Below are 24,549 nucleotides of genomic sequence, written 5' to 3'. Positions count from 1 at the left end.
TCTTGTTTCAAGACCAATATAATGAAGTACAAACAGATTTTATGAATTTTTTATTTAGGTTCCATTTTAAAAAAATGTATAACAAACATTGTTCAAACATTTTCCATTCAAAATTAAATGAAAGTAAATACTTTAAAGCAGATGTACAACGTTCATCTCATCAATATACTGAGCTAATAGAAGTGGGTCCCTGTGGATGTGTGGCAAGATACAAGTTGAAACAGTAATGGAGGTCTGTTAGCCATTGCTCTTGAACTTCACCACTCTTCAATGTCTGGAGGCAGAAAGGGAACAGGTTGAAAATTCCAAATGTGAACACACAGTACTACAGGTTGAGCCTTTCTAGTCCAAAACTTTCTGGTCCAGAAACATCTATCGCCTGGAATGATTTTAGTTAGCTGGAGGTCCACTTTTCATGGCCAAGTTTCCCCACAGTCCATAAAGTTTATTTACAGACACCAGTCATGGCTTTCAGCATTCTGTGCTGTTATTTAGCTCCAATTTACCTCCTGCATATTTTCTAAGAGCTCAGTAAGCAGTTAAAATGGTGGTGGTGTTGCTAGATAATATTGACTTCCTGTGGTCTGGAAAATTCTCTCATTTGGAACCAGTCAGGTCCCAAGGGTGCCGGACTAGAGAGGTTCAACCTGTACTCATGAAGCTTCAGTTTGTTAGCTTATTATTTTCAGTTAACCATAAATTCTATTACAAACGAGAAACTAAATACAGAAGAGCATTCATTTACACACCCAATTAATTCCTGAACTTCAAATAATGGCTTCCCCTTTTGTCCAGGAACAGCAACAGAGACAAAGCGCTCCAGTGAAATGATCTAAGTCTTCACTGCTTTTTACAAAATAAGCTGCAGATCATTTCTACAATATTATGAGTGTGTGAATTTATATACATGTGGTTCACTTGCAGTTATGTCAGAGTTTACCATAATGCAGTGTCTATGCTATTTTAATAACTTTTTTACGTCCAATTTAGAAATTTACAATGCATTTCTAAATTAATTTGTTGGTCATGTCTATAGGAAGGAGTTTAATAAAAATTCTCTCAGCAGGGCTATCACCAGATGAACCACTGGGAACTCTAGGGTAGACAATACTCCAGCATGCCAGATATGTCACAAGAAAGTGTAACACCACAGCCACTGGTCAAGCAGTTTGAATACCATGGTGTTAAACACCAGAAGCAAAGTCTGTTGTCTTCTCTTTGCAGAAAATGGCAGAGCTCTTGTAGGGCACATCTACTCTTATTGGGTGCTGTAAGTAACACTGCAAGCCAGCTGGCATGGGTATACAAAGCAGTGTAGATGGAGACACACGATTTAGACCAGAAGAGCAGAATTCTCTACATGCATAGGTATATACTCTACACTGCTTACTATATGTCCAAGTAGAGTCTCCCATACCTCAGGGAGGGCACTAGCAGCTCTCTGAAGCTGTCAGAGCCTCTCTCTGCTCCTGGAGCCTTGCATGGCCACCTGTAGCTATACACTGCAGGGACAAGTATGCAACCTGTTTTCACAGTTGTGTTTAGCTACATGTGTAGTGCCTGTACTCTACAAGCCACCTTAAGTGAAGCTACAGCCTTATTGCCTCTTGTGGGAATGCACAGGCTGTGGCTTTTCTAAGAGCCACCTACTGAAATCTAAAAAAGCTTTACTTTACTTTAAAGTAAAAGGACATGCTAACCCACTCCAATCAAAACAAGTAACCCATCTGAGACACCTGTTTTTCAGATCAACAGTCTCCCAAAAAGTAGAGTGATAGTGCTTAGAAATATTGGTTGCAGCCCACCCAGCAAACAGAAGGGCTGCACCTGTTATAACTGTCAGCCTGCACTCAGTGACAAATTATCAAGTTCCTTATTTCTGGCAAATCTCAAAAGTTTTACTGTTTTAGTGCAAACTCATAGATTGACCCTAGTTTGTCTCCTTCACTGTAGTTTCTTCTACGTCAAGTCATTGTGTATAATAAAAATAACCCACCTCAGAAGCATATTGCCACTCAATAGATTCTGGTGTCCAGGGCTCCTTTATTTGGCTATTGTTCTCCAGGGCTACTACTTTAGAGGTGATCTTCCCTGTCAGTGTAAGGGTTAGACACTAAGCAGAGAAACCTGCACAGCAGCAATAGAATGGCCTTCTTGATACTGTCTGATAGTGGCATACTGCCAGCTTTTACCCTGTATGTACATACACGCAACCCCTCTATTCTGTGGGCTACTCTCTCAAGGTACATAGAAGGCAGCTATGGATCAAAATTTGGACTCCACAAGCCACATTCTGGTTGCCCCTTTTTTGTACAGGATTTGAATTTGTGTACACACTTAATTAGTGTTACTGAGGTTTAGTGTCACTGCTAGAATAAGATATGCTTCAAATCTTCTGAGGAAAAAGTTTCATACCATAATATCCTTGACAATCTGTTGCACAAGAAGTTCACTTGCCACCATGTGACTCCTGAGCTGTCCATGCTGCATTAGCAAACGCATCAACTGACCAATAACAGGCAATTCTTCCCGACAGACCCTGCTCACTTGAAGACTCTGCAGCATCACCCTCAACACTCGTGGCATGAGTGTGAGCACTGAAATACAGGATCCCCACAACATGTCCCTGGAGAGAGAACATAGTTAGGAATTTTTCACACACACAGAAGCGTGCCCTAAACCCTTATGCTTGTCTCCAAAGGTGTCCGCATAGTTAAGATTGGTAGATCTGATAGGCTGTTTCAACTATATACACAGGACAATTCATGGGGATGCAGTGAATGTACATGAGAGAGTATTAGAGAAATACAACACTATTCCACAAAGGTTACAATAGCAAATAAAGGAGACTGTACATTTATATTCAATCTCAGACATTATTACTACTGAGGAAGCATTTGTGGTAACTTATGGTGTCAATTAGACACCTCTCCAAGACCTAGTAATTTACTGTCTGTGTTTAAAAGGCACAAGAAACGGGGAGATTAATGCCACAAGGCATTAATCAATCATAAAATAAAAACTGTGTCAGACCTAACTATTATAAATTCTAAAACTAAAAACCATTTGAATATTAGGACAATTGTTCTCTTTATTGTACAGTGGTTAACATAACATCTACCACAATCTCTCAGGGTATGTCTACACTACAAAGTTAGTTCGAACTAACGGACGTTAGTTCGAACTAACTTTAATAGGTGCTACACTAGCGCTCCGCTAGTTCGAATTTGAATCGAACTAGGGGAGCGCTTAGTTCGAACTAGGTAAACCTCATTTTACGAGGACTAACGCCTAGTTCGAACTAGCTAGTTCGAACTAAGGGCTGTGTAGCCCTTTAGTTCGAACTAGTGGGAGGCTAGCCCTTCCCAGGTTCCCCCTGGTGGCCTCTCTGGGCACAACCAGGAAAACTCTTCTCCTCTCCCCCAGCCCCGGGCCCTTAAAGGGGTAGACTCTGGCCAGACGGCACTGGAGTCAGCCAGCCCTGCCAGGAGTCTCTGCCCCGAACCAGTGGCCCCACCATGAGCCAGGCAGCCAGTGGGAGTGACATGTCCCCTGCCCAGTCCCCCAGCACCCAGGGGCCAGCCAGGGGCCGTAGACGGCGCGCGGCCTCCTGGACTAGTGCGGAGGTCATGGACCTCATTGAGGTTTGGGGGCAGGCCCCCAACGTCCATGATCTCCGCACTAGGAGGAGGAATGCGGCCGTCTATGGGCGCATAGCAGCCGCCATGGCCACCAGGGGACACAGGCGCACCCAGGAGCAGGTGCGCCTGAAAGTCAAGCAGCTGCGTCAGGCGTACGCCAGGGCCACCAGGGGTGGCGCCACAGCAGGGGCTGCCACCTGCCCCTACTTCTCTGCCCTCAACCGACTCTTGGGGGGCAGGGCGGTCCGTGCCAGCCTGGGGGACAGCGAGCCGGGACTGGAGGGCCCTGACCCGGGCACACCGGAGGGGCCACCGCAGGATGTCCCAGCACCGGAGTCGGCAGGGTCGTCCAGGGAGACCGTACCGGGTAAGTAGTTTGAATTAAGTAGTTCGGGGGGGGAGGTGGCAGGGAGACCAGGGACCGCGCGCGTGGGCCATGCCTTCCACGGATCACGCAGACACCTGTACACGTGCGAGCACGTGCCATGCCACCCTTGGGCAGGTGGCTCCAGCTGCGTGACACCCAGGGGCCATTGCCCAATAGGCACATGCTTGTGCAAAGAGACGTGACATGCTCCCGACCCCGGGGCAGGACCCAGCAGGATGATTTCCCTTCACATGTCCCCTCTACACGGAGGCAGGGGACATCTCCCCTTTCCCCCCACCGCCCCGGCCACACTATACATGGCACAGGGACATGGGTGCGGTCTTGGGGCAGCTTCCAGTCCCGGGGAGAGCCAGACATCCTGACCATGGCCTCTGTACAAGCACAGCGGCTGTGACGGTGCAGGACATGGTCACCCTCACGTTGCGGAGTTGGGGAGGGGGCTGGGCATCATCCTCTGCGTCCCCAGGGAGAACTGACCCCTTCTCTTCTTTCTCTACAGCTGCACCAGCTGCTCGTGCAGGGCGCACCACCCCGCCTGGGACATGCTCCCGCACCCGCGGCCTGCTCCGGACTGCCAGCACGGAGCAGGAATACTGGGACCAGCACCTTGGGGCCCTGCAAGCCGTGCACCGCACACTACGGTCATGGATGCAGGAAGACCTGCAGGTCCGCCACGAGCTGCTGTCTGAGGTCCGAGGGCTGAGCACCAACCTGCAGCTCCTGCTGCAGAGCATGGTGCCCCGTGCTGATCCTGCACCAGCTGTCCCCCCAACTGCTGTCCCTCCTCCCACTCCTGCTCCCCCTCCCACCTCTCCCTCCTCAACCCCCACAACCTCTTCCTCAATGTCCACACCCCCCACCTCAACCTCCGCACCCTCCACCCCATCGCCCCGGGGACGCCGAGGCCCCCTCCCTCGCTGTACTGGGAGGCGGTCGGCCCGGCGAGACCCCCACCCCTGATCCTTCAGTTTCCCCACCCCCTCCTTTCCCTTGCTTCCCCCTTTCAGCTCCCTCCTCCCAGTTTTCCCCCTCCCCTCTCCCAGCCTCTCTCTTCCCCTCTCCCACCTCCTTTTCCCAGTTTCCCCGAGTTTTGTTAAATAAACAGAGTTTCTATTTTTGAACACACGTGTCCTTTATTTTGTACATCAATAAGAAGGGGGGCTAGGGAAGGGTAAGTGGAAGGAGGTGAGGGAGGAATGGGGCACGAGCCCCCGATGGGGAGGACTGGGCTGGCTCTGCGGGTTCTGGGGGTGGAAGCTCTCCTGCAGCCCCCCGATTGTCCCCTCTCCCCAGATGGCAGCATGCGGCAAGTGCAGCCGGTCTGATGGCCGAGTGGTGTGATGTGCCCAGTGTGGGTACTTCGGGCACTCCAAGCCAGGACTGGTTTGTAAGCGGGGCACCCCTGAGAACTGTCTGTCCGGGGTGGGGGTCGGGACCCTTTAAGCGCAGCCCTCGGCTAGCCTGAGACAGCATCTCCACGCTCTAAGTCCTCCTCTGATGCCCTGCCAGCACTGCTTCCGGCCATCCTTAAGCCCTGTTCAGAGTCCACTCAATGTGGACTTGCTAGTTCGAATTAGCAAAACGCTAGTTCGAACTAGTTTTTAGTTCTAGATGCGTTAGTTCGAACTAGCTTAGTTCGAATTAACTAATTCGAACTAAGTTAGTTCGAACTAGCGCTGTAGTGTAGACGTACCCTCAATTACTTAGAGCAGTGTTTCCCAATTTTATTTGGCCGAGGAACCCTTTTCAGCTTTTCAGAATTTCAAGGAACTCCTAGGTTTGTCAAACAAACAAACAAAAAAAAGAAGGGGGGGGGGACCCACCAATGCATGAAAATCACATTCCTTCCCCAAAACCCTCACCCCCACCCCCCTTCCTTGAGGCCTCATCCACTCTGTTCCCATCCTCTCCATCACTTTCTATCCCTAGCCTAATATGCTCTCACTAGGTTGAGACAGGAGGTGTGGGGTGGGAATGAGGGATTTGGGTGTGGGAAGGGATGAGAAGTACAAGCTCTGGGAGGGAATTTGGATGCAGGAGAAGGGGATGTTGGCTCAGGGAGGGGGCTCCAGGCCCAGGAGTGTTGGGCTCAGGTGGAAGGTTGGGGGCCGAGCAAGCCATGGGCTTGTGGATGTGAGACTTTCCTTGCATGAGCAAAATGAATTTTGTGTTGAGCACCACTACTGAGTTCATGTGGCTCGTTTGGATGTGCCACTGTGGCACCCAAGTTATTAATAAATATCTTATAACCCTTTACCTTTTCTCTCTGCTGACATGTCTCCTCTCCTGGTGCCTGCTTCCTCCCAACTCCTCACTCTCCTCTGCTGTCCTGACTCCTGCCCTTCTCACTGCCCTCAGCCCTCCTGAGACCTGCCCCCCTCCACCAGCACTTCTCTCCTCCCTGTGCCCACTCCTCCAGTATCCCCACTCTGATCATGTGAGCTACACCTCCTCATCCCCTCTCCTAACACCTCCCTCTACAAACCTGCCCTGCCTCTCTCCTCTGAGGCTGGTCCTTCCCCTGCAGGTGTCTGCTGTTCTGCTTCACCCCCAGAATCTCCTGGCACTTTCACCTTCTCACTCCTGCACCCTCCTGGTGCCTCCCCCATCCCTCACTGCCCCTACCTCTTTTGCCCTCTTTTTCCCTGATGCCCACTCCCTCACCACCCTCTGCCCCCGTTCCCCTCATACATGACCTGCTCCATCCCCACCTTCCTCATGCCCAAGCCTTCTCCCAGCACTTCCCCCTGCCCCCTCTAGCCCCCAATGCCCTTATCCTCTCCTCTCCCAGCATCACCCTGTCCCCCCTCCCACTGACGCCTCCCCTCCTGCCTTTTTCCTCATTGTCTGTACTTGGCCCCCTGGCATTTGTCTCTCTTCTACCCTGTGCTTTGGGTGCCTTCCCCTCTCCTCCCCCTCTGCACAAGCCCCTTCCTCTCCCAGCCCTTCCCCTTCCTCTACCATCCACTTTGCGGGGCTGGAGTCTGCGCTCAGTCCCCAGACTCTGAACCTGCAACTCAGCCACACGGAGCAATGCAGCACCCAGCAGTTTTAAAATCCTGGGCCGTGACATTTACGTCACATCTGGGCGTCTCCCTGCCTACTAGTTTGAGCATGCTGCACAAGGCAGCAGCAGCCAGCAAGGGGGAGCTCAGTGAAGGTTGCGCACGGCAGGGACGGAACAGGGATGGGGTCAGGGGAGAGATGCTCTGGGGCCAGGGTGGAAGGATGCACGGGGGAGGCTGGGGCCTGCTCCAGTTCCAAATATTGGTGGAGCATGGGCACCATAAGCCCATACAACTCACTGCCCATGCCTCTCCTGGCTAGCCAGCTCTCTCTCTCTCTTTCAGAGGGGACGGGGGAATGCCAGCTCCTCGCGGAACCCCTAGTTTTGCTTCGCGGAACCCCAGGGTTCCCCGGAGCACCAATTGGGAAACACTGACTTAGAGGACAAGCTATACGGACCTTGAAATCCAACCACTCCCAGACAGTAATTAAATAAGCAAAGGGAGTACTATAATAGTGATGGCTACATTAACAAGGCCAACCATCAACTCTCCAACACCACCTACTACAAAGAACTCAAAGATGACCCCACACCATAATTCACTCAGGAAATTAAGGATTCCAACACATCCTTCCCCAGACAGCTCCAAGAGAAATTCTACAACCTCAACCTCCCACAAACCCACCACACACATGAACAGTTTCCTCTAGGACACAACTTTCTCCAGAAACTGTAATACTATCTCCGAACACCACCCATGCTGTTGTCAATGTCACCTTCCAATTCACCAAGAACCCTCACAGTGACAGAATAGCTGCCTGTATATAACAATGAACTACCCTCATATCCACCCTGAATACATAACCTCATCCATTTCACTCTCAGCTATTACAACTTTACATTCAATAACAAGCACTTTATCCAAAACTAAGGAACAGACAGATACTAGAGATGTGAATGACTAGTCAACTATCTGATAAGCAAATGCTGATCATACTAGTTGACTATTCACTCTCCTCCATCCCTGCTGCCTCTATCAGAAAGAGGCATCAAGCGGGGTGGGGAGAGAAGAGGGTGCTTCAAAGCAGCAGTGCTGCATGGAGCCTGGGGCCAGACTGGGCCAGCTGGGGACTCCAGGCTGTACGCAGTATTTCAAAGTGGCAGTGCCGCGTGGAGTCTGGGTTTTGAAACGCCACATGCAGCCCAGAGCCAGCTGGGAGTCCCCTGCTGGCCCCGGGCTGCACAAGGCATTTCAAAGCAACAACGCCATGTGGAGCCCGGGGTCAGTTGGGGGCCCCCACTGACCTGCACTCCATGCAGTGCTGCCACTTTGAAATGCTGCATGAAGCCTGATGCCTGGGGTCCCCACAGAGTTTCAAAGCAGCAGTGCCGCATAGAGTCCCCAGCTGATCCTGGGCTCCATGCAGTACTGCTGCTTTGAAATGCTGCGGGGAACATGGGACCAGTGGGGGACTCAAGCAGTCCCTGGCTGGCCTCGTGCTCTCCACAGCATTTCAAAGTAGCAGCGCCTCATGGAGTGTAGCAACAGCCCTGGGGCTGTTGTTACACTTCAAAGGCAGAGGCACCCTTAATGACTAATCAAATAGTCGATGCAAATTGTATCAACTACTCAATTAGCCAATTAATCTAAATTTAACATCCTTAATGGATAGTAGGATAGCTCCCCAGTGTGCCAACCTATTCATGAGCCACTTTAAGCATGGATTTCTGGACAAATGCATCAGAAAACCAGTAATATACCAGAAATACATTAATAATATCTTCATCCTCTGGAATGATAAGCTACACTCCCTCACAGATTTCCACCACACCTTTAACAAGGCTGCCCATTAATTTCTCTAACATTCCCACACCAGCCTCAACTTCCTGGACACCACAGTCAGCTTCAACAACATAACCTTTCACATAACTATACAAAAGCAATGCACAAATCAGCACACACACCTTCATAGATGCAATAACTACTCCAAATCCACCAGGAAATCTTTCAGTCAGGCACTCAGAAAGTATAGTATATTCTCTGAGGAGAAAATCAATAGTAAACACTTTATCTCATTTAAAGCTAACTTCGCTACATAAGGATACTCCCAGAGAGATACATTTCATCTTCGAACAATCCCCCCAAATACTCCAAGGAAACATGATTCAATATGAAAAGAAAAATCGCTTTGACCACATACCCTAGCTGTCATCTACCACCACACAATGGAACTTATTCAGGATATCATTAAACAATTACAACTAAGGATGTTAAAATGCAGTTAACTGACTCCTTTGAAATGTGGAACTCCACATATAGCCCAGGGCCAGCGGGAAGGAGGAATGTAGAAGTCCACGTACAGCCTGGGGCCAGCGGGAAGTCCCACGGATCGGCTATGTGGTGGCTGCCCCTTTGAAATTGCTGCCTCCACGTGTTTCAAAGGGGAAGTGGAGCCTGGGGTCAGCTGGGGACTCCTCAACTAATCCCGGACTCCCCGTGGCATTTCCCTGGAACCCAGGGTCAACCAGGGAGTTCCCAGCTGATTCCAGGTACTGTGGAAATGCCATGGGGAGCCCAGGGTCAGCTGGGAGTCCCCAGCTGACTCCAGGCTCCACAGCTGCCCCTTTGAATCACGCAGAGGCAGCCACCGCACAGCTGATGTGTATCAGCTGTGCAGGGGCCACCTTGGAGTTTCAAAGTGCCTCTATCTCAATGAGACAGCAAAGGGGGAGGGGGAAGAGACTGACTAGTCAACTAGTCAAAAGACTATCCGATAAGCAAATGCTTATCAGACAGTCGAATAGTCTTTAACATCCCTAGTTACAACCCATACTCAATGGGGGCTAACTGCAAAAGGCTAGAAACCTATGTAGATTTTTCACTAAGGATGCAAGCTTGCTCCAAGAGCTTACTCATGGCACCCTGAAAGAAATCTTGGCTGAACCCCACTTCTGGCCTTCAACTTCATCATCAGAAGCAAGCTCCACACAGACTGGGACACACCAATTCAAAGTGGAACTAGATCTTGTTGTAACAACAGATGTAAAATACACAGACATATCTCCACTGCTATGATTATCAATATACCTTTCAAGAACCACGAGTCCTAGACATGCCTATTATAACAAGCTGGTTCTTCATCCAGTGCACTAACTGCCCTTATGACAACAATGTGAGTAAAACCAGACAATTGCTATGATCTTGAATGAATTCATACAGACAAATGATAAAAACAGAAACATCTTATCGGCAATGGGTGAACACCCTTCACAAAACAATCACTCCATATCTGACCTGTCGGTCCTCATCCTCAAAGGAAACCTGCAAAGTACTTTCAAAATACAAGCTTAAATTCATACCTCTGCTAGACACTAAAAATCATGGATTTAATAAAGTCATTGAATGTATGGATTGTTACAACAAATCTATAACCTGCTAAAAAAATTTTTGGCCTAGGACTACAGAAGTGCTAATAGGCCACTTCACCTTGAATGTGTGTTAACCACGACACTAAACAATCTGTTCCACACGGTATTTAACTGCAACACTGTGAGTACCTTTCCCAGATCTGAAGAATAGCTCTGTATAAGCTCAAAATCTTGTCTTTCGCCAACAAAAGTTGGTCCAATAAAATAAAATATTATCTCACCTACCTTGTCTCTTTAAAAAAAACACATTCCATCTTTAGCAGTAAACATACTTGCATGGTTTCAATACATCTAGCCTTTTTTAGTCAAACTGATTTCCAGATTCTATAAAATCATGTCTAAGAAGCTTTGCTAAAGCTCAATACTCTAGTTAGTTAAGAGTATACACTAATTAAAAGCACTAGGGTCTTAGAACAATGACTTTCTAAATCCAAGAATTTTAAGTGTCACTTTCACTGTCCCTAATGAAGCCAAAGGTGAAATCCAAAGATTAAGGAATGAATGTTTACCTCTCCAGAGCCAAGATAAAATACAGTTTTCCAACATAACCTACAATTGTAATAAACAAAAGCTTTGAAAAAACTTTTTATAATTCCAGCTAATCCCATAGATGGTGAGTTTTTCTTAAATCCAACAATTATTTCAGAATAAGCATGAAAAGGGGCCAAAATACAAAGTGAAAAATGTCAAATATTCAAACACAGACATAAAAGACAGATTTTTTAAATTGTAGAACAAGCATTACCTCTTCTGCACATGTTCTGCATCCTCTTTGTCTAAAGTTAACAGGAAGTAAAGAAGACTATAACAACAAGAGGCTAGAAACTTGTACAGATTTTCACTAAGGACGCAAGCTTGATCCAGGAGCTTACTCATGGCACACAAAATAGATCCAGCTGTGCTATCAGGTATTACAGCCAGTCCAACCTACGAGACAAAACAAGTTCATTATCTCTCACACAAGCAGTCTTTTATTGGCATACAAACATGGCTAGAGTGGAACATTTCTCTTCTATAATATTGCAAAAAAAAATCACTTACCCTTCTATTCAAATTAATACATTCAATAACTTTTGCCCTCATTTTCCCTTGGGAAACAACTCCTCTGTTAAACTGAAGGTCGAAAATTAATATAAATCCAAATTTCCAGTAATAATAAAGTAAAATATGCCAAATAGCAATGCCACTTTTATTATACTTAAACAATTATTCAAGCTCAAGGTAAGGATTTAAAAACAAAGATGTTTGGAAAAACAAAAGCAATGGCCACCTGGCATTGCTTTTCTTGGCTGGGGATAGAAGAGTTCTCCATGTTTCACAAGCAGCTCCATTTTTCTTCCACTTGAAATTTCCAAATCCAAAAGCTCTGTATCACAGCCACTACTTCCATCAAGGTCTAGACAGGTCTCACTTGGACCCCTCTGCACTGCTGCCTAATGCAGAAAGGTCACTTCTGAGCACAGAACCTACACCACACGCACACAAAAATATTTTTGCAGTGTTCCCAGCCTACAAAGTAAAATAACAGGATCCAAATTTAAGAGCACTAATCTGGGGTAAGTCTGATCTATAATGCTTTGAGATGTTTCATTTGAGGGCACCAGTAAAGAGCAGATACATATTTCCTTCACTACACATATCTATACAGCCATATAGAATCTTAATATTCTTAATCAGTAATTATAATAGTGTTTATATCATCTTCTAATATCCCATGACCACTGTCAACATGAAGGGATAGCAAGCATGTAGCCCAAACAACAGGAAAGGGAAAGATCACACCCAGTGCTCATCTCAAATGTATCTAAAAAAGAAACTAAACTTTGAGCCTTACTCCAAAGGGCACCACACATGCAGGAAGAGCAATCTAGACAGACCAGTCTGTCAGCTCTCCTTCTTTATATCATGGGACAGAGAGCAGACCCCTCACTCCTCAAAACTGTAATGAAGGGTCACAGGAAAAGGGGTGACCTTTTTAGTTGGTCTTTTTACAAAAGTAAGGGACCTAGTCTAGTGGATAAGCAATGGAACTTCTCACCTGCTTAAACATAAGCATGTACTCAAGTGCTTCACTACATTGGAGCCATGGGTACAACTGAAATTGATGAATATTGTACAATGAGCCCCAGCTTCTTGAACTAATCATTCCTGCACTGTCATACCAAGAGTATTCAGGTTGCACCGCTATAAATCAGGACACTCTGGTCTAGCATCAGGAAGTGGGGAGGTGGCAGGGCAAGGGGTGGGGCTGGCAGCAGGGGGGCCAGAAATGACCCCTCTCGGTCTGGCAAAATCCCTCATCTGGGATCAGTCAGGTCCCGAGGATGCTGGACCAAGGAGGTCCAACCTGTATCTTGAAGATAAGCAAAGATTTGCATAGGCAGAAAAGATAAATAGAAGGCTGAAAACCACTATTTCCTGCTCTTTATTTTATAGAAATGGTAGATTAAAGAGAGAGTTCTGAAATGTCATTCTGGTGCTGGAAACTTTATTGTACTATACTTGACTATTAAAAAAAAACGTTGATAAATATCACACACTGGTCATCAATACTAATGAAACACTGTTTATTTGAATATAAAACCAGTTTTCAATGAGTTAGACTAAACAAGCTTGCAACAAATAGTTCTACTTTTAAAACAACCTTTTGGAAATTCACTTATGATGTGGGATGATGTTTATATTTCCAGTTTTGAATAGAGGTAAAAATTTTTAGCACCGCTAGTTTTATTAATTTTCCTATAGAAATAGAGAATATGATTTTGTGAATGTAATTAGTCAGTAGGTGGGTGAAAAGAAGCATAAAAATTTCAAATTTCTGGTAGGAATACCGCATTTACAATAATGGAGGATAAATGTTCTTGTTGGAATATTAGGGGTTAAATGATTGCTTGGAAAACTGCAAATAATTAAATGCATTCAAACATACTAAAACAAAAGTGGCATTAATTCATAAATCCTGTTTAAAGTAAGATTTTGAAAAAAAAAATGAAGAGAGAATAGTTTATTTACACAGCTCAGCAAGAAAGACAAAAAGGTATTGTTTTGGCAAATAAAACGTTATATTTTCTTCTCATATAGCTGACCCACAAAATAGATTTAAAAGGGAAGTTGAATAATCATCCCCATCTACTGCATATGGCCCAAAGAACTCTCAACTCTGTGAAAATCTAACAAAGGAACTAATCCTGCAATACAATCGATCACAGATAATTTAACATCCTAACTAGTATACAGAAGACAGTTATTTCTAGATTCTAAGCCCAGAAGGTCCATTATAACGCTCTGAATAGCACAAGCCACAGAATATCACCCTATTTCTGCATCAAGTCCATCCCTTCTGATTGCGCTAAAGCAGAGGTTCTCAAACTTTCTAATGTCACTCAAATATGGCCTGGCTGCCCCCCGTTATCCCAGATCATAGGTGTGCGCAGCCCATTTCATTAGGGTGTCATGTCTCCTCCCCTTGCTCCATCAGCATCCCATGTGCCTGCTCCCCCCCGCAACCCCTCACCCTCCTCTGCTGTCCTGACTCCTGCCCTTCTCACTGCCCTCAGCATTCCTGCGACCTGCCCCCCTCCACCAGCCCTTGTCTTCCCCCTGTGCCCACTCCTCCAGGAGCCCCACTCTGATCATGTGAGCTACCCCGCCTCATCCCCTCTTCTAACACCTCCCTCTGCACACCTGCCCTGCCTCTCTCTTCTGGTCCCTCCCCTGCAGGTGTCTGCCCTTCTGCTTCACCCTCAGAATCCCCTGGCACCTGCACCTTCCCTTACCCCTGCACCCTCCTGGTGCCTCCCCCTTCCCTCACTGCCCTTGCTCCCTTTGACCTCTTTTTCCCTGATGCCCACCCCCTCACCTCCCTCTTTCCCCCGTTCCCCCACACATGCCTTGTTCCATCTCCACCTTCCTCATGCCCACCCCTTCTTTCAAGCCTTCTCCTGGCCTTCTCCTCCCCTTCCCCCCCACCCCACCCGCGGAGGAAGGAAGCCCCGTTGCGCACTCCCTCCCCGCTCCCACGGAGTAGGGAAGCCCGTGCATGCAGCCCCTCAGGGCCCGACCCCTGCGGGCCAGCAGCGCTGCTCCCAACCCGACCCCTCCTCCTTCCCGGGCCAGCCGCACTGCACCCGATCCTCTGCCCGGAGCACCCCCCACTTCTCCTACTCTTTCCTCCCCCCCCCCCCAGGGTTTAAACTCACCGTGCTTGACGGGGCAGCAGGGTGACGTTGCTGCGTCCCTGCCGCCTCTTTCCGCGGGGTCCTAAGACCTGCTGGTTTTGACCGCGCAGCCATGCATGCGCGACAATCCCGGCACGGCGCCCGTTCCCCAGAGCGCCGAAGCGTCGCTCCTTCTAGTGTGAGGGCTCACATCCCTGCACCACGGGCGGTCCTTTGAAACATTAGGGTGTGCCTGTGCACACCCAGTTCACCCCGTGCGCACGCCTATGTCCCAGATGGAGAAGCAGCCAGGCCAAATTCATAAAATCTTAAGACTGGAAGGGATCTTGCGAGGTCAAGTCCAGTCCCCTGCATCCATGGCAAGACCAAGCACCATCTAGGCCATCCCTGAGATAAGGTGTTTGTCTAACCTGTTCTTAAAAGTCTCCAGTGATGGTTCCACAACTTCCCTAGGCAGTTTATCCCAGTGCTTAACCACTTTGACATTAGGAAGTTTTTCCTAAAGTCCAACCTAAGCCTCTCTGTGATGGTCTTACCATCTCCACTCCCCAAGTGTCTTATGAGAACTGGCTTGTGAATATGAATATGCATAATTTGAAAATGCTTTAGACAATATGCCTCATGTAACGTTTCAATTTTAATGTTACAATCTGCTGAATGTGTATATCCTAAATTAGTGCATGTATCATTCTTGTGCATAAAGTTAGAAATATGAAGCGTGGATCTGTTCATAATTCTAAATGTGTTAATGGAGGGCCATCACTGATGCCCCAAAAACCTAATGGCTCAGTGATCAACTCAACCACCTGTTAATAGTCTTGTTTGTCTTGTAAGCCCAAACTGTGGTTCAGCCCAAAAAGGTATGTGACCTTACCACCTGCTACTGGAATCCATCTTGAACCTGGTATTTTTCCATGGAATTGGGGAATGTCAAAGGATTCTTGCCCTGAGGGAAAGTCTATTTAAGCTACGGGAAGCAATCAGCTTTTGTCTTTAGCTGGCTTTTGAAACCCCAAATAAATCCACCTTACTCTGTGTAAAAAGTTTTACACAGAGAAAGCTTATAAAGGACTTTATCAATGAAAGAGAGATATGCATAATTTTGTTGGACTAAAATTGGCTGGTGACAGGGGGCTAACAATAGAGGTTCATTAATTTTTTATGATCTATTTTCATGAAGGACAACTGGACTGACTAATTCAGGGGAAATCAGTTTTTCAAAACTGGACACCTCAGAAGTGGCAACTGAACAACAGATCACCTTGTGTTTGAGGCTAACCAGAAGATCACATGGCACAGGTGACTGAAGGAGATAAAGGACTGGGTTCTGCATGCAGCAAATATTTCTCAAGTGGAGCAATTATCTTTTCCTTGGATCTGAAGTTCTTTTGTGCTAACTTAAGTAAAACAGATTTGTGTTTAGAATTCTTTGAGAAGCCTGTGTGTACACTTCACCAAATACATTATCTTGGAAAATTAAACTGTAAACACAGACCACCCACAAGGTAGAACTCTGGGAAAAAAGTGCTCCTAGGAAACCTGAGGGGTCAGCAATGGTCCTGGGGATGCAAGGCCCATATGCATGAAGGGATGAGAGAGAAACACTTTGTATTTAGGAAATGTCAGAGGCCAAGAGACAGGGCTGCAGCCTACTGAGATCTAGAAATGATTACGGGCTAGTGTATCGGGACACAACACAACAGCTTGGTGAGTATGCAGCACAGGAACTTTTATCAGGGCCATTTGTAATCCTGGTGATTTTGGATGACTTCAAATTGTGCAAACAAAAATGAAAAGGGGCCTGATTTTCAGAAAGTGCTGAATGTGTATCCTCTGAAAATCAGGCCCTTTATGATGAGAAATCATAGAATCCCAGGGCTGGAAGAGACCTCAGGAGGTCATCGAGTCCAGCCACCTGCCCAAAACATACTAGTCACTTCCAAAATATTGGTCTCAAATCTCATTTAATATTCTCTGCTCTACTGGAGAGCTGGGTATGAGAGTTAATCAGAATATCACAAAGCTGTTCAAAATACAGAATGCACTTTCAAACACAATGTTTAGAAAATACAACAAAATGTTATTTACCAGATATTTACAGATACCATTCTGGAGGATGTCAAAACACTGACTTCGTGAAGGTATAGTGGACAAGCTGTGGCATACCACCTGTTTAAATGAAAGAAAACAGTTATATTTATGAAATCTCACATGGATAGCTGACAGGCAAATATATTATTGCACATACATCCTCTGTGTAGACATATGAATACATGGGCACATGTGATTGATCCTTTTTAAAAGTTGCAAAAGTAGAACTGAATAATTTATCTTTTTAACATTCACAACTTAAAGTCAAATAGCAGCAACTGTGTGTTTGCTGTCATTTTCTCCTTTTATCAAAAAGTTCCTTACACTAACTTTTCAGGATTCCTATAAAGAAAAAAGAAAAATCCGACTATAAAAATATAGGCAGGCCCCACCTTTGCCCCTTTTTAGGGAAACATCCCAAGCAATTCTCCAAAAAAATCTATACAAGTTGGTAACTCAATAAAAACACTCATCACGGAGGGAGGGAGAGAGGACAACAAGGGAAGTGTATTACAGAAAGACACATCCCATTTTGCCTTCCCCACCCGACAAAAGAATGTCATATTCTGTGGATATAAAAAGCAGCAACAAAAAAGAGACATCTTGCTTTATAAATGGTATGAAACACTTTATGCTCACATAACCAAAGAGCAGGAACAATGACACACAAAGGTGACAGAGTCAATCTTCACAGTAGTATAACTGCATCATCCACAAAAGAATTCCTAGGAGAAGTTAAAATACACAGACCCATAAAAGCAGACTGGATTCTTATTCAGAAAAAGAGCCTTTAGTGTTTTAAGGGAAAATGCCTGGGTCAGAAATCACCACGTACAAATAAAACAGCAGAAAAGCGATTTTCGGGGATGCTAGAAATATGATACAATGGCCAGACGACTGGAATGGGAGTCAGGAGACCTGGATTCTATTCCAACCTCTGCCAAAAATCTGTTGTGTGACCTTGGGAAAGTTACTTGACCTCTCTGAGCCTGTCTCCCATCACATACTTTGTCTGCCTCCATCTATTTAGCTTGTAAACTCTTTGGAGGAACCACTGTTGTACTAATTTAGATTAAATAAATGCACCAATGATGTTAATATAACCCAGTCACTGTCCATCATTAATCAATATCAAACAAGATTGGAGCCATCACTGTCCACAGGAAAGTTTGGGGCAACCTCCTCACGCTCCATTCGTTGAGGTAAAAAATATCGGTTAATTAAATAATTGAGTAACCTCATGAATTCATATTGATTAGTCAACTACTCTATAGTACCAGGAGGCAGAGCCAGCAGCCAGTGTGCTTTGGCCCCACTCCCAAGTTGCCCTCTGCCACTCCTTGCTGCTGCCTCTGTATCAGAGGCAGCAGTGTGGGGTGCCAGGCAGGAGTTGGTCTACGAGGGGAGCCAATTTAAAAACCAGCTCCCCTCACGGACTGGCTGCCTATCACCCCATGCTGCTGCCTGATACAGAGCATAGCTCTGAATACACTTTAAATGCAGAGCCGTAGCAGTGGTAGGTCCCAGACTCGTCGGAAGCCAGGACTTAGCCAGCTGGCCAGCCTGCTAAAAAATTTACTTGGTGGGGAGGAAATGTATGTAGTCGATAGCATTAACCTATAAGCTTTTGCTTATCAGTTAATTGACTACATGATGACATACCTACTTTGGGGGCCCTTAAAGGGCCAGGAGGGTTATCGGTGGACCTAGCACAAGCAGTGGGGGGGTGGACCCATTCCTATACAGGCAGTCCCCGGGTTACGTACAAGATAGGGACTGTAGGTTTGTTCTTAAGTTGAATCTGTATGTAAGTCGGAACTGGCGTCCAGATTCAGCTGCTGCTGAAACTGACCGCCAGTTCTGACTTACATACAGATTCAACTTAAGAACCCCAAGCTTCCCCAAGTCAGCTGCTGCTGAAACTGATGAGCGCTGATTCCAGGAAGCCTGGGGCAGAGCAACTCTGCCTCGGGCTTCCTGTAGTCAGCGCTGGTCAGTTTCAGCAGCGGTTGACTTGGGGACGCCTGGGGCAGAGCAGCTGGGGTGCTGCTGGGTTGCTCCAGTAGCACCGCTCCTCGGTGCTACTGGACCAACCCAGCAGCACCCCAGCTGCTCTGCCCCAGGCGTCCTGATTCAGCCACTGCTGAAACTGACCAGCAGCGGCTGAATCAGGACCTGGGGCAGAGCAGCTGGGGTGCTGCCGGGTTGGTCCAGTAGTGCCCAGAGCGGGTGCTGCAGGACCAATCCGCAGCGTCCCAGCTGCTCTGCTCCAGGGTCCAAAACAAAAGCCTGGTCTGCTGGGGGGGGGGAGGGGGCACACTATCCGCGCTCCCCCTCCCCCCAGCAGACCAGGGACACGAGAAGCAGAGCAGCAGCGGCAGCGGGGTGCCACGCCTCTGAGGCTTTGCTCTGGCAAAGTCTCAGAGGCGCGGGACCCCCCACCCCCCGCGGCTGCGGCTTCAGTCCCGGTGCCTGTGGTCTGCTGGGGACCGAACCCAGCAGACCACAGGCACCGGGACTCAAGCGGCAGCAGCGGGCGGGTTCCCGCGCTTCTGAGGCTTTGCCAGAGCGGTCTCCAGCAGACCAGGGGCACCGGAGCAGCTTACGAACGGGGCTTTCTCGCCCCGGAGCTCGCAGGTAGCAATCCGCTACCTCGACCTCCGGGGCGAGAAAGCCCCGTTCGTAAGTGCGGATCCGACAAAGTCGGATCCGCGTAAGTCGGGGACTGCCTGTACTCGCTGGCAGCAACAGGAAATGGAGTGACCCAGCCCCAGCCTGCTTCACTCCCCAGCTCCCAACCACATTACTTAGGGGAGGGAGCTTAGGAAAAGGGGTGGGACTGCCCCCGCACTCACCAGTGGTGGTAGGAAACAGTGAAATGGCTGAGAGCTGCTGGAGTGGAACCGACTAGGGTCACATAGCTCTGCTTCCCACTGCCATCAGTGACTGAGGAGTTGGGCCCAACATCTGTTGCTGGCACTTCACTGGTCTTCTGGGCCATGTTGCCCGGGGGAAGAGGTGGAATGGGGACAAGGAGAGGGCAGATCTGTACCAGGGCAGAGCAGGCGCAGGAAGATAGGCAGCAGGTTGGGAGTTGGGGGAAGTGGTGGAGTGGGGACAGAACAGGGGTGAAAAGAGTCAGGGTGAGAGTGGAGCCTGGAGCAGAGGGGTGATGGTTTGAGCCTCCAATTTCCAGAAATAGACTTCTAGATTCTGGAGGTCCTCAGTTAATGCTTTCTTAATGTCATGGAGATTTGATACTTCAGTTATCACAGCAAGATCGTCTGCATATCCAAATTTTCATGATTTAGTTGCAGCCACATAACTTATGGTTCACTTAAGATTTTACTTCATTTGACTCTATGCTTTCTTTTACATATAGTGCCATTTCTCCACCAGCATAACCTATTCTGTCCTTTTGATATATTATGTATCCTTTGATATATTTTGTATCATCTTGTCCCATTATGTTCATTCAACCAAGTTTCAAGCTTCTGTAATGCCTATATCAGTATCCTCTTTTAAAATGAGGCATTCTAGTTCATCCATTTTAGGCATTATTTTACATTTTAGGCATTATACTAGAATTTGTGTATAAGCACTTAAAAACGTTATCAATTTTTAGCTACCATTATGTAATATAACTGAATGGGTTTCTTTCATTCGAGATGTTAAGTAGCAGTTAATTAACAAATCAAGTAGTCAATGGAATTTCCATCAACTACTTGATTAGTCAATAAGGGAGGGGGGGGCTCACTACCCCCACTGTGGCTCTGCAGTTTAAATGGAGTAGGAGCCGGGCGCATAGGCAGCCCGGCTCTTACTATATTTAAACTGCAGAGATGCTGTCATGGCTCCTTCCCCACTCTGGCACGATAAATGCAGAAGTGGGGGCCAGCAAAAGTACCCCAAAACCTTATCTACCAGGCTTTGGTATAAAACTTCCCCCCAAAATCTTAAAGTCCTAGATTTTGGGGATAAAATCCGCTGCCACCACCCCAATAATGCTAAAGAAACCAGGGAGAGACTACTTGGGAAATCTCACCCCTAGAATACAAACCAGGACACAAAAATTAATCAATACCAGGTTAATAAAAAGACAAGAGAAAAAACTTATCACCACCACAATATTCCTGTTGCAAGCATAATGACTAGATGGAAAAGTCAAAGTAATATACTCATGGAGGGGAAACCCTAGACGCAGTGGGGTTAGCTCCCAGAGGCGGTGTGAGCTAGGACTGAGCAGTCACAGCTCGCTCCGACTCCAGTTTAAATTTAAACTGCAGAGCCACTGCACAGCCACAGTAGGATTAACTGCCAGAGGCAGCACAAGCCAGGACTAAGCAGTCCCGGCTTGCGCCAACTCTGGGACCGCTGTGGCTCTGCCTCCCCTCCACTCCCCACCACACCGTGGAGATGGTGCTGGGGGGAACTGGCTTTTAAGCTAGCTCGCCAGCACCGGCTCCTGCTCCCCAACTTTGCTGCCTCTGATACAGAGGCAGCAAAGAGAGGGGAGGGGGCCAAGCAGTTGAGTAGTGACTCTACTACCCAATAAGTCTAGGTTTATTGGGTAGTTGACTACTTACATCCCTATTTTTCATTTGACCGTTTCTCATCAGATCTTACCCATGTTTTTTTATCATCTCTTCCTTACTAGGACACAGAGAATCTCCATTAATAAATCCTCTCCTAAGGACATTTCTGTCCAAACCACGTGCTCCTCTGCAAGTATCCTCTATGACCTTTTTAATTTTACATGCCAGCAATCCAACTCCATTTTGGTTTAGGTCAGGGGATGGCAACCTTTGGCTCTCAGTCCATCTGGGTAAATACACTGGCACAATTTATGAGGAAAAGTTGAAGGAATTGGGTTTATTTAAGTCTGCAGAAGAGAAGAAAGGTGTGGGGAAGGCTCCGATAGCAGCAAGAATGGAACTAGGGAATTATCAGTGGTGGCAGGTGACAGAACAAGGAGCAATGGTTTCAAGTTGCAATGATGGAGATCTAGGTTGGATATTAGGATAAAACTATTTCACTAAAAGGGTGGTGAAGTACTGGAATGTGTTACCTAAGCAGGTGATGAAATCTCCATCCTGGGGGCTGTGTCTACACTGGCCACTTATTCCGGAAAATCAGCCGCTTTTCCGGAATAACTTGCCAGCTGTCTACACTAGCCCCTTGAATTTCCGGAAAAGCACTGACGATCTACTGTAAAATCATCAGTCTTTTCCGAAAAAACTATGTTGCTCCCATTCAGGCAAAAGTCCTTTTCTGGAAAACTGTTCCAGAAAAGGGCCAGTGTAGACAGCACAGATTTCTTTTTCGCAAAAAAGCCCTGATCGCGAAAATGACCATCGGGGCTTTTTTGCGGAAAAGCGCGTCTACATTGGCACGGACGCTTTTCCGGAAAACGTGCTTTTCCGGAAAAGCATCCTGCCAATGTAGACGCGCTTTTCCCGGAAATACTTATAACGGAAAACTGTTCCATTTTAAGCATTTCCGGAAAATCATGCCAGTGTAGACGTACCCTAGGGGTTTATAGGGCCAGACTTGACAAAGCCCTGGCTGGAATAAAGACTATTTCTCCTTTGAGCAGTGGGGGTTGGACTAGATGACTCCCTGAGGTCCCCTCTAACCCTAATCTTCTATGATCTAATCCATTTTTCCTCAAACTGGACCAAACCAATGACTTTGAAAGAGCAAAAGATTTGTTTGAAATGAGCTGCCATTTGAGGTGTAGCCAGATGTGTCTTTCAACTGAGCTTTTCTGCATTGGAGTCATGGCTCCTCAGAGAACTGCTGAAGAATCCAAAATACCCCATGTGACCTCTACCCAAAATCCCTATGTGAGGTTCAGCTGCCCAAGAACAGGCTGGGCACAATTCATTCTCTGAAGACAGAAGCTAGTAAAAGCTGCCTCACATAGAGAATACCACTTTGAGTTAGTCCTGTGTTTATGGGGCAGCTATGCCTTGTGTGAGTGTGGACAAATTTGGCAGCGAATTTTTGCAATACTGGATTCAGATGGCTGAAATCACCAAATTGATTTTTATTCAGTCCTAGTAGGAGGAAAAGAGAGTAGAGATCATTCACCACTACTCAAAAATCATTAGAACTGGCAAAGAAATAGTTGTGAGAAAAGCACACAACCACTGAACCACTGCCATTGAGTCAGAAGAGTTGGCAGCAAAGCCACAAAGAGGCCATGGCTAGCACTACTTCTTTGAACTGCCTTCAGAAACTGCAGACAACAGAGAAATACTCCATATGAATAGGAACTGTGGGAGATGCTGGGCTAAAGAAATTATCTCAACATACTGCTAAGCAACTTTGATCCAAGAGGTCTTGCAAGCTGAACAGTATAAGAGAAGGTAGTCAGTACGTGAACGAGAGAGATCCCAAGAACACATATGTGTTTCAGTAAGCAGTGCTGATACAATAGGAAACATTTTCCCCAAAGTATCAAAAATAAACCAATGCCCCATAGTGCTGCTAGGGATACATACTACTAGAAATACTGTCTTTTGAGAACACAATGCTGAAGTCTATCACTTCTAGGTATGTATAATTCCATGTCATTTTCTAAACCATACAATCATGGTATTTTAGCCAAATTCTAGCTCAAATACTTATGCCTGACTAAATGGCCCCCATAGCATCAAACAGATATAGTATCCTTAACTTCCAATCCTATAATGTGGTTATGTACTATTAAACTATTATTATTGACTTTAATCCCAGATATGGTTGCATGTCAGTGTTAGGCAAAGTGACTAATGCATTAAGTAGGCATATCAATCAAAAATTGGTCTAGTGTTTTGGGATCTTTCAAGACGAAAGATACATTATAACTTCATATACTAGCTCAGGAAAGAGACAGGCATGCAAGCAACTGAATCTACTGATTATCTTGTAACAGAAACAAAGCCCTGTCTAGAATACAAACTGGTGTATCAAAACATTACAAACATCTGTCAAGAGGGCACAAGTTAAGGCAAAAAAGACCGAATGAAGCAAGATACTGCTATCTTTTAAATGATACTGTTGAGGTTCTTCCTGACCTCCCCAAGAAGAACATCCATATATCTAGTATGAAATGCATCCTAAAATACTCAAGGAGCTGATAGAGGAGGTATCTGAGCCGCCAGCTATCATCTTTGGAAAATCATGGGAGACAGGAGAGATTCCAGAAGACTGGAAAAGGGCAAATATAGTGCCCATTTATAAAAAAGGGAAATAAAAACAACCCAGGAAACTACAGACCAGTTAGTTTAACTTCTGTGCCAGCGAAGATAATGGATCAAGTAATTAAGGAAATCCTCTATAAACACTTGGAAGGTGGCAAGATGATAGGGAACAGCCAGTATGGATTTGAAAAGAACAAATCATATCAAACCAATCTGATAGCTTTCTTTGATAGGATAAAGAGTCTAGTGGATAAGGGAAAAACGGTGGATGTGGTATACCTAGACTTTAGTAAGGAGTTTGATATGGTCTCGCATAATATTCTTTTCAATAAACTAGGAAAATACAAATTAGATGGGGCAACTATAAGGTGGGTGTATAACTGGCTGGATAACCGTACTCAGAGAGTAGTTATTAATGGTTCACAATCCTGTTGGAAAGGTATAATAAGTGGGGTTCCACAGGGGTCTGTTTTGGGACCAGCTCTGTTTAATATCTTCATCAACTATTGAGATATTGGCATAGAAAGTACGCTTATTAAGTTTGCAGATAATACCAAGCTGGGAGGGGTTGCAACTGCTCTGGAGTATAGGGTCATAATTCAAAATGATCTGGACAAATTGGAGAAAT

The 24,549-nt window shown here is 46.4% G+C and overlaps 1 protein-coding gene across 2 annotated transcripts in view; it reads right to left on the bottom strand.

Annotated features, from left to right (window-relative positions):
- Positions 1-37: 37 nt before the first annotated feature.
- The window catches only part of TEX10 (testis expressed 10), a 132,114-nt gene continuing 107,602 nt past the window's right edge, over positions 38-24,549 (bottom strand). For both annotated transcript variants that reach the window (XM_075921592.2, XM_089776476.1), the window contains exons 12-15: positions 16,732-16,812; positions 11,211-11,392; positions 2,416-2,626; positions 38-274 (exon numbers count right to left, since the gene is read on the bottom strand). In XM_075921592.2, the coding sequence (XP_075777707.2) occupies positions 161-274; positions 2,416-2,626; positions 11,211-11,392; positions 16,732-16,812 (588 nt within the window). In that variant the 3' untranslated portion in view covers positions 38-160. The remainder of the gene's footprint in view (positions 275-2,415; positions 2,627-11,210; positions 11,393-16,731; positions 16,813-24,549) is intronic.

This window comes from Pelodiscus sinensis, chromosome 2 (genome assembly GCF_052426305.1).
Source record: "Pelodiscus sinensis isolate ZL-2025 chromosome 2, ASM5242630v1, whole genome shotgun sequence".
NCBI lineage: Eukaryota > Metazoa > Chordata > Testudines > Trionychidae > Pelodiscus > Pelodiscus sinensis.
This window is presented reverse-complemented; position numbering and strand designations above follow the sequence as displayed.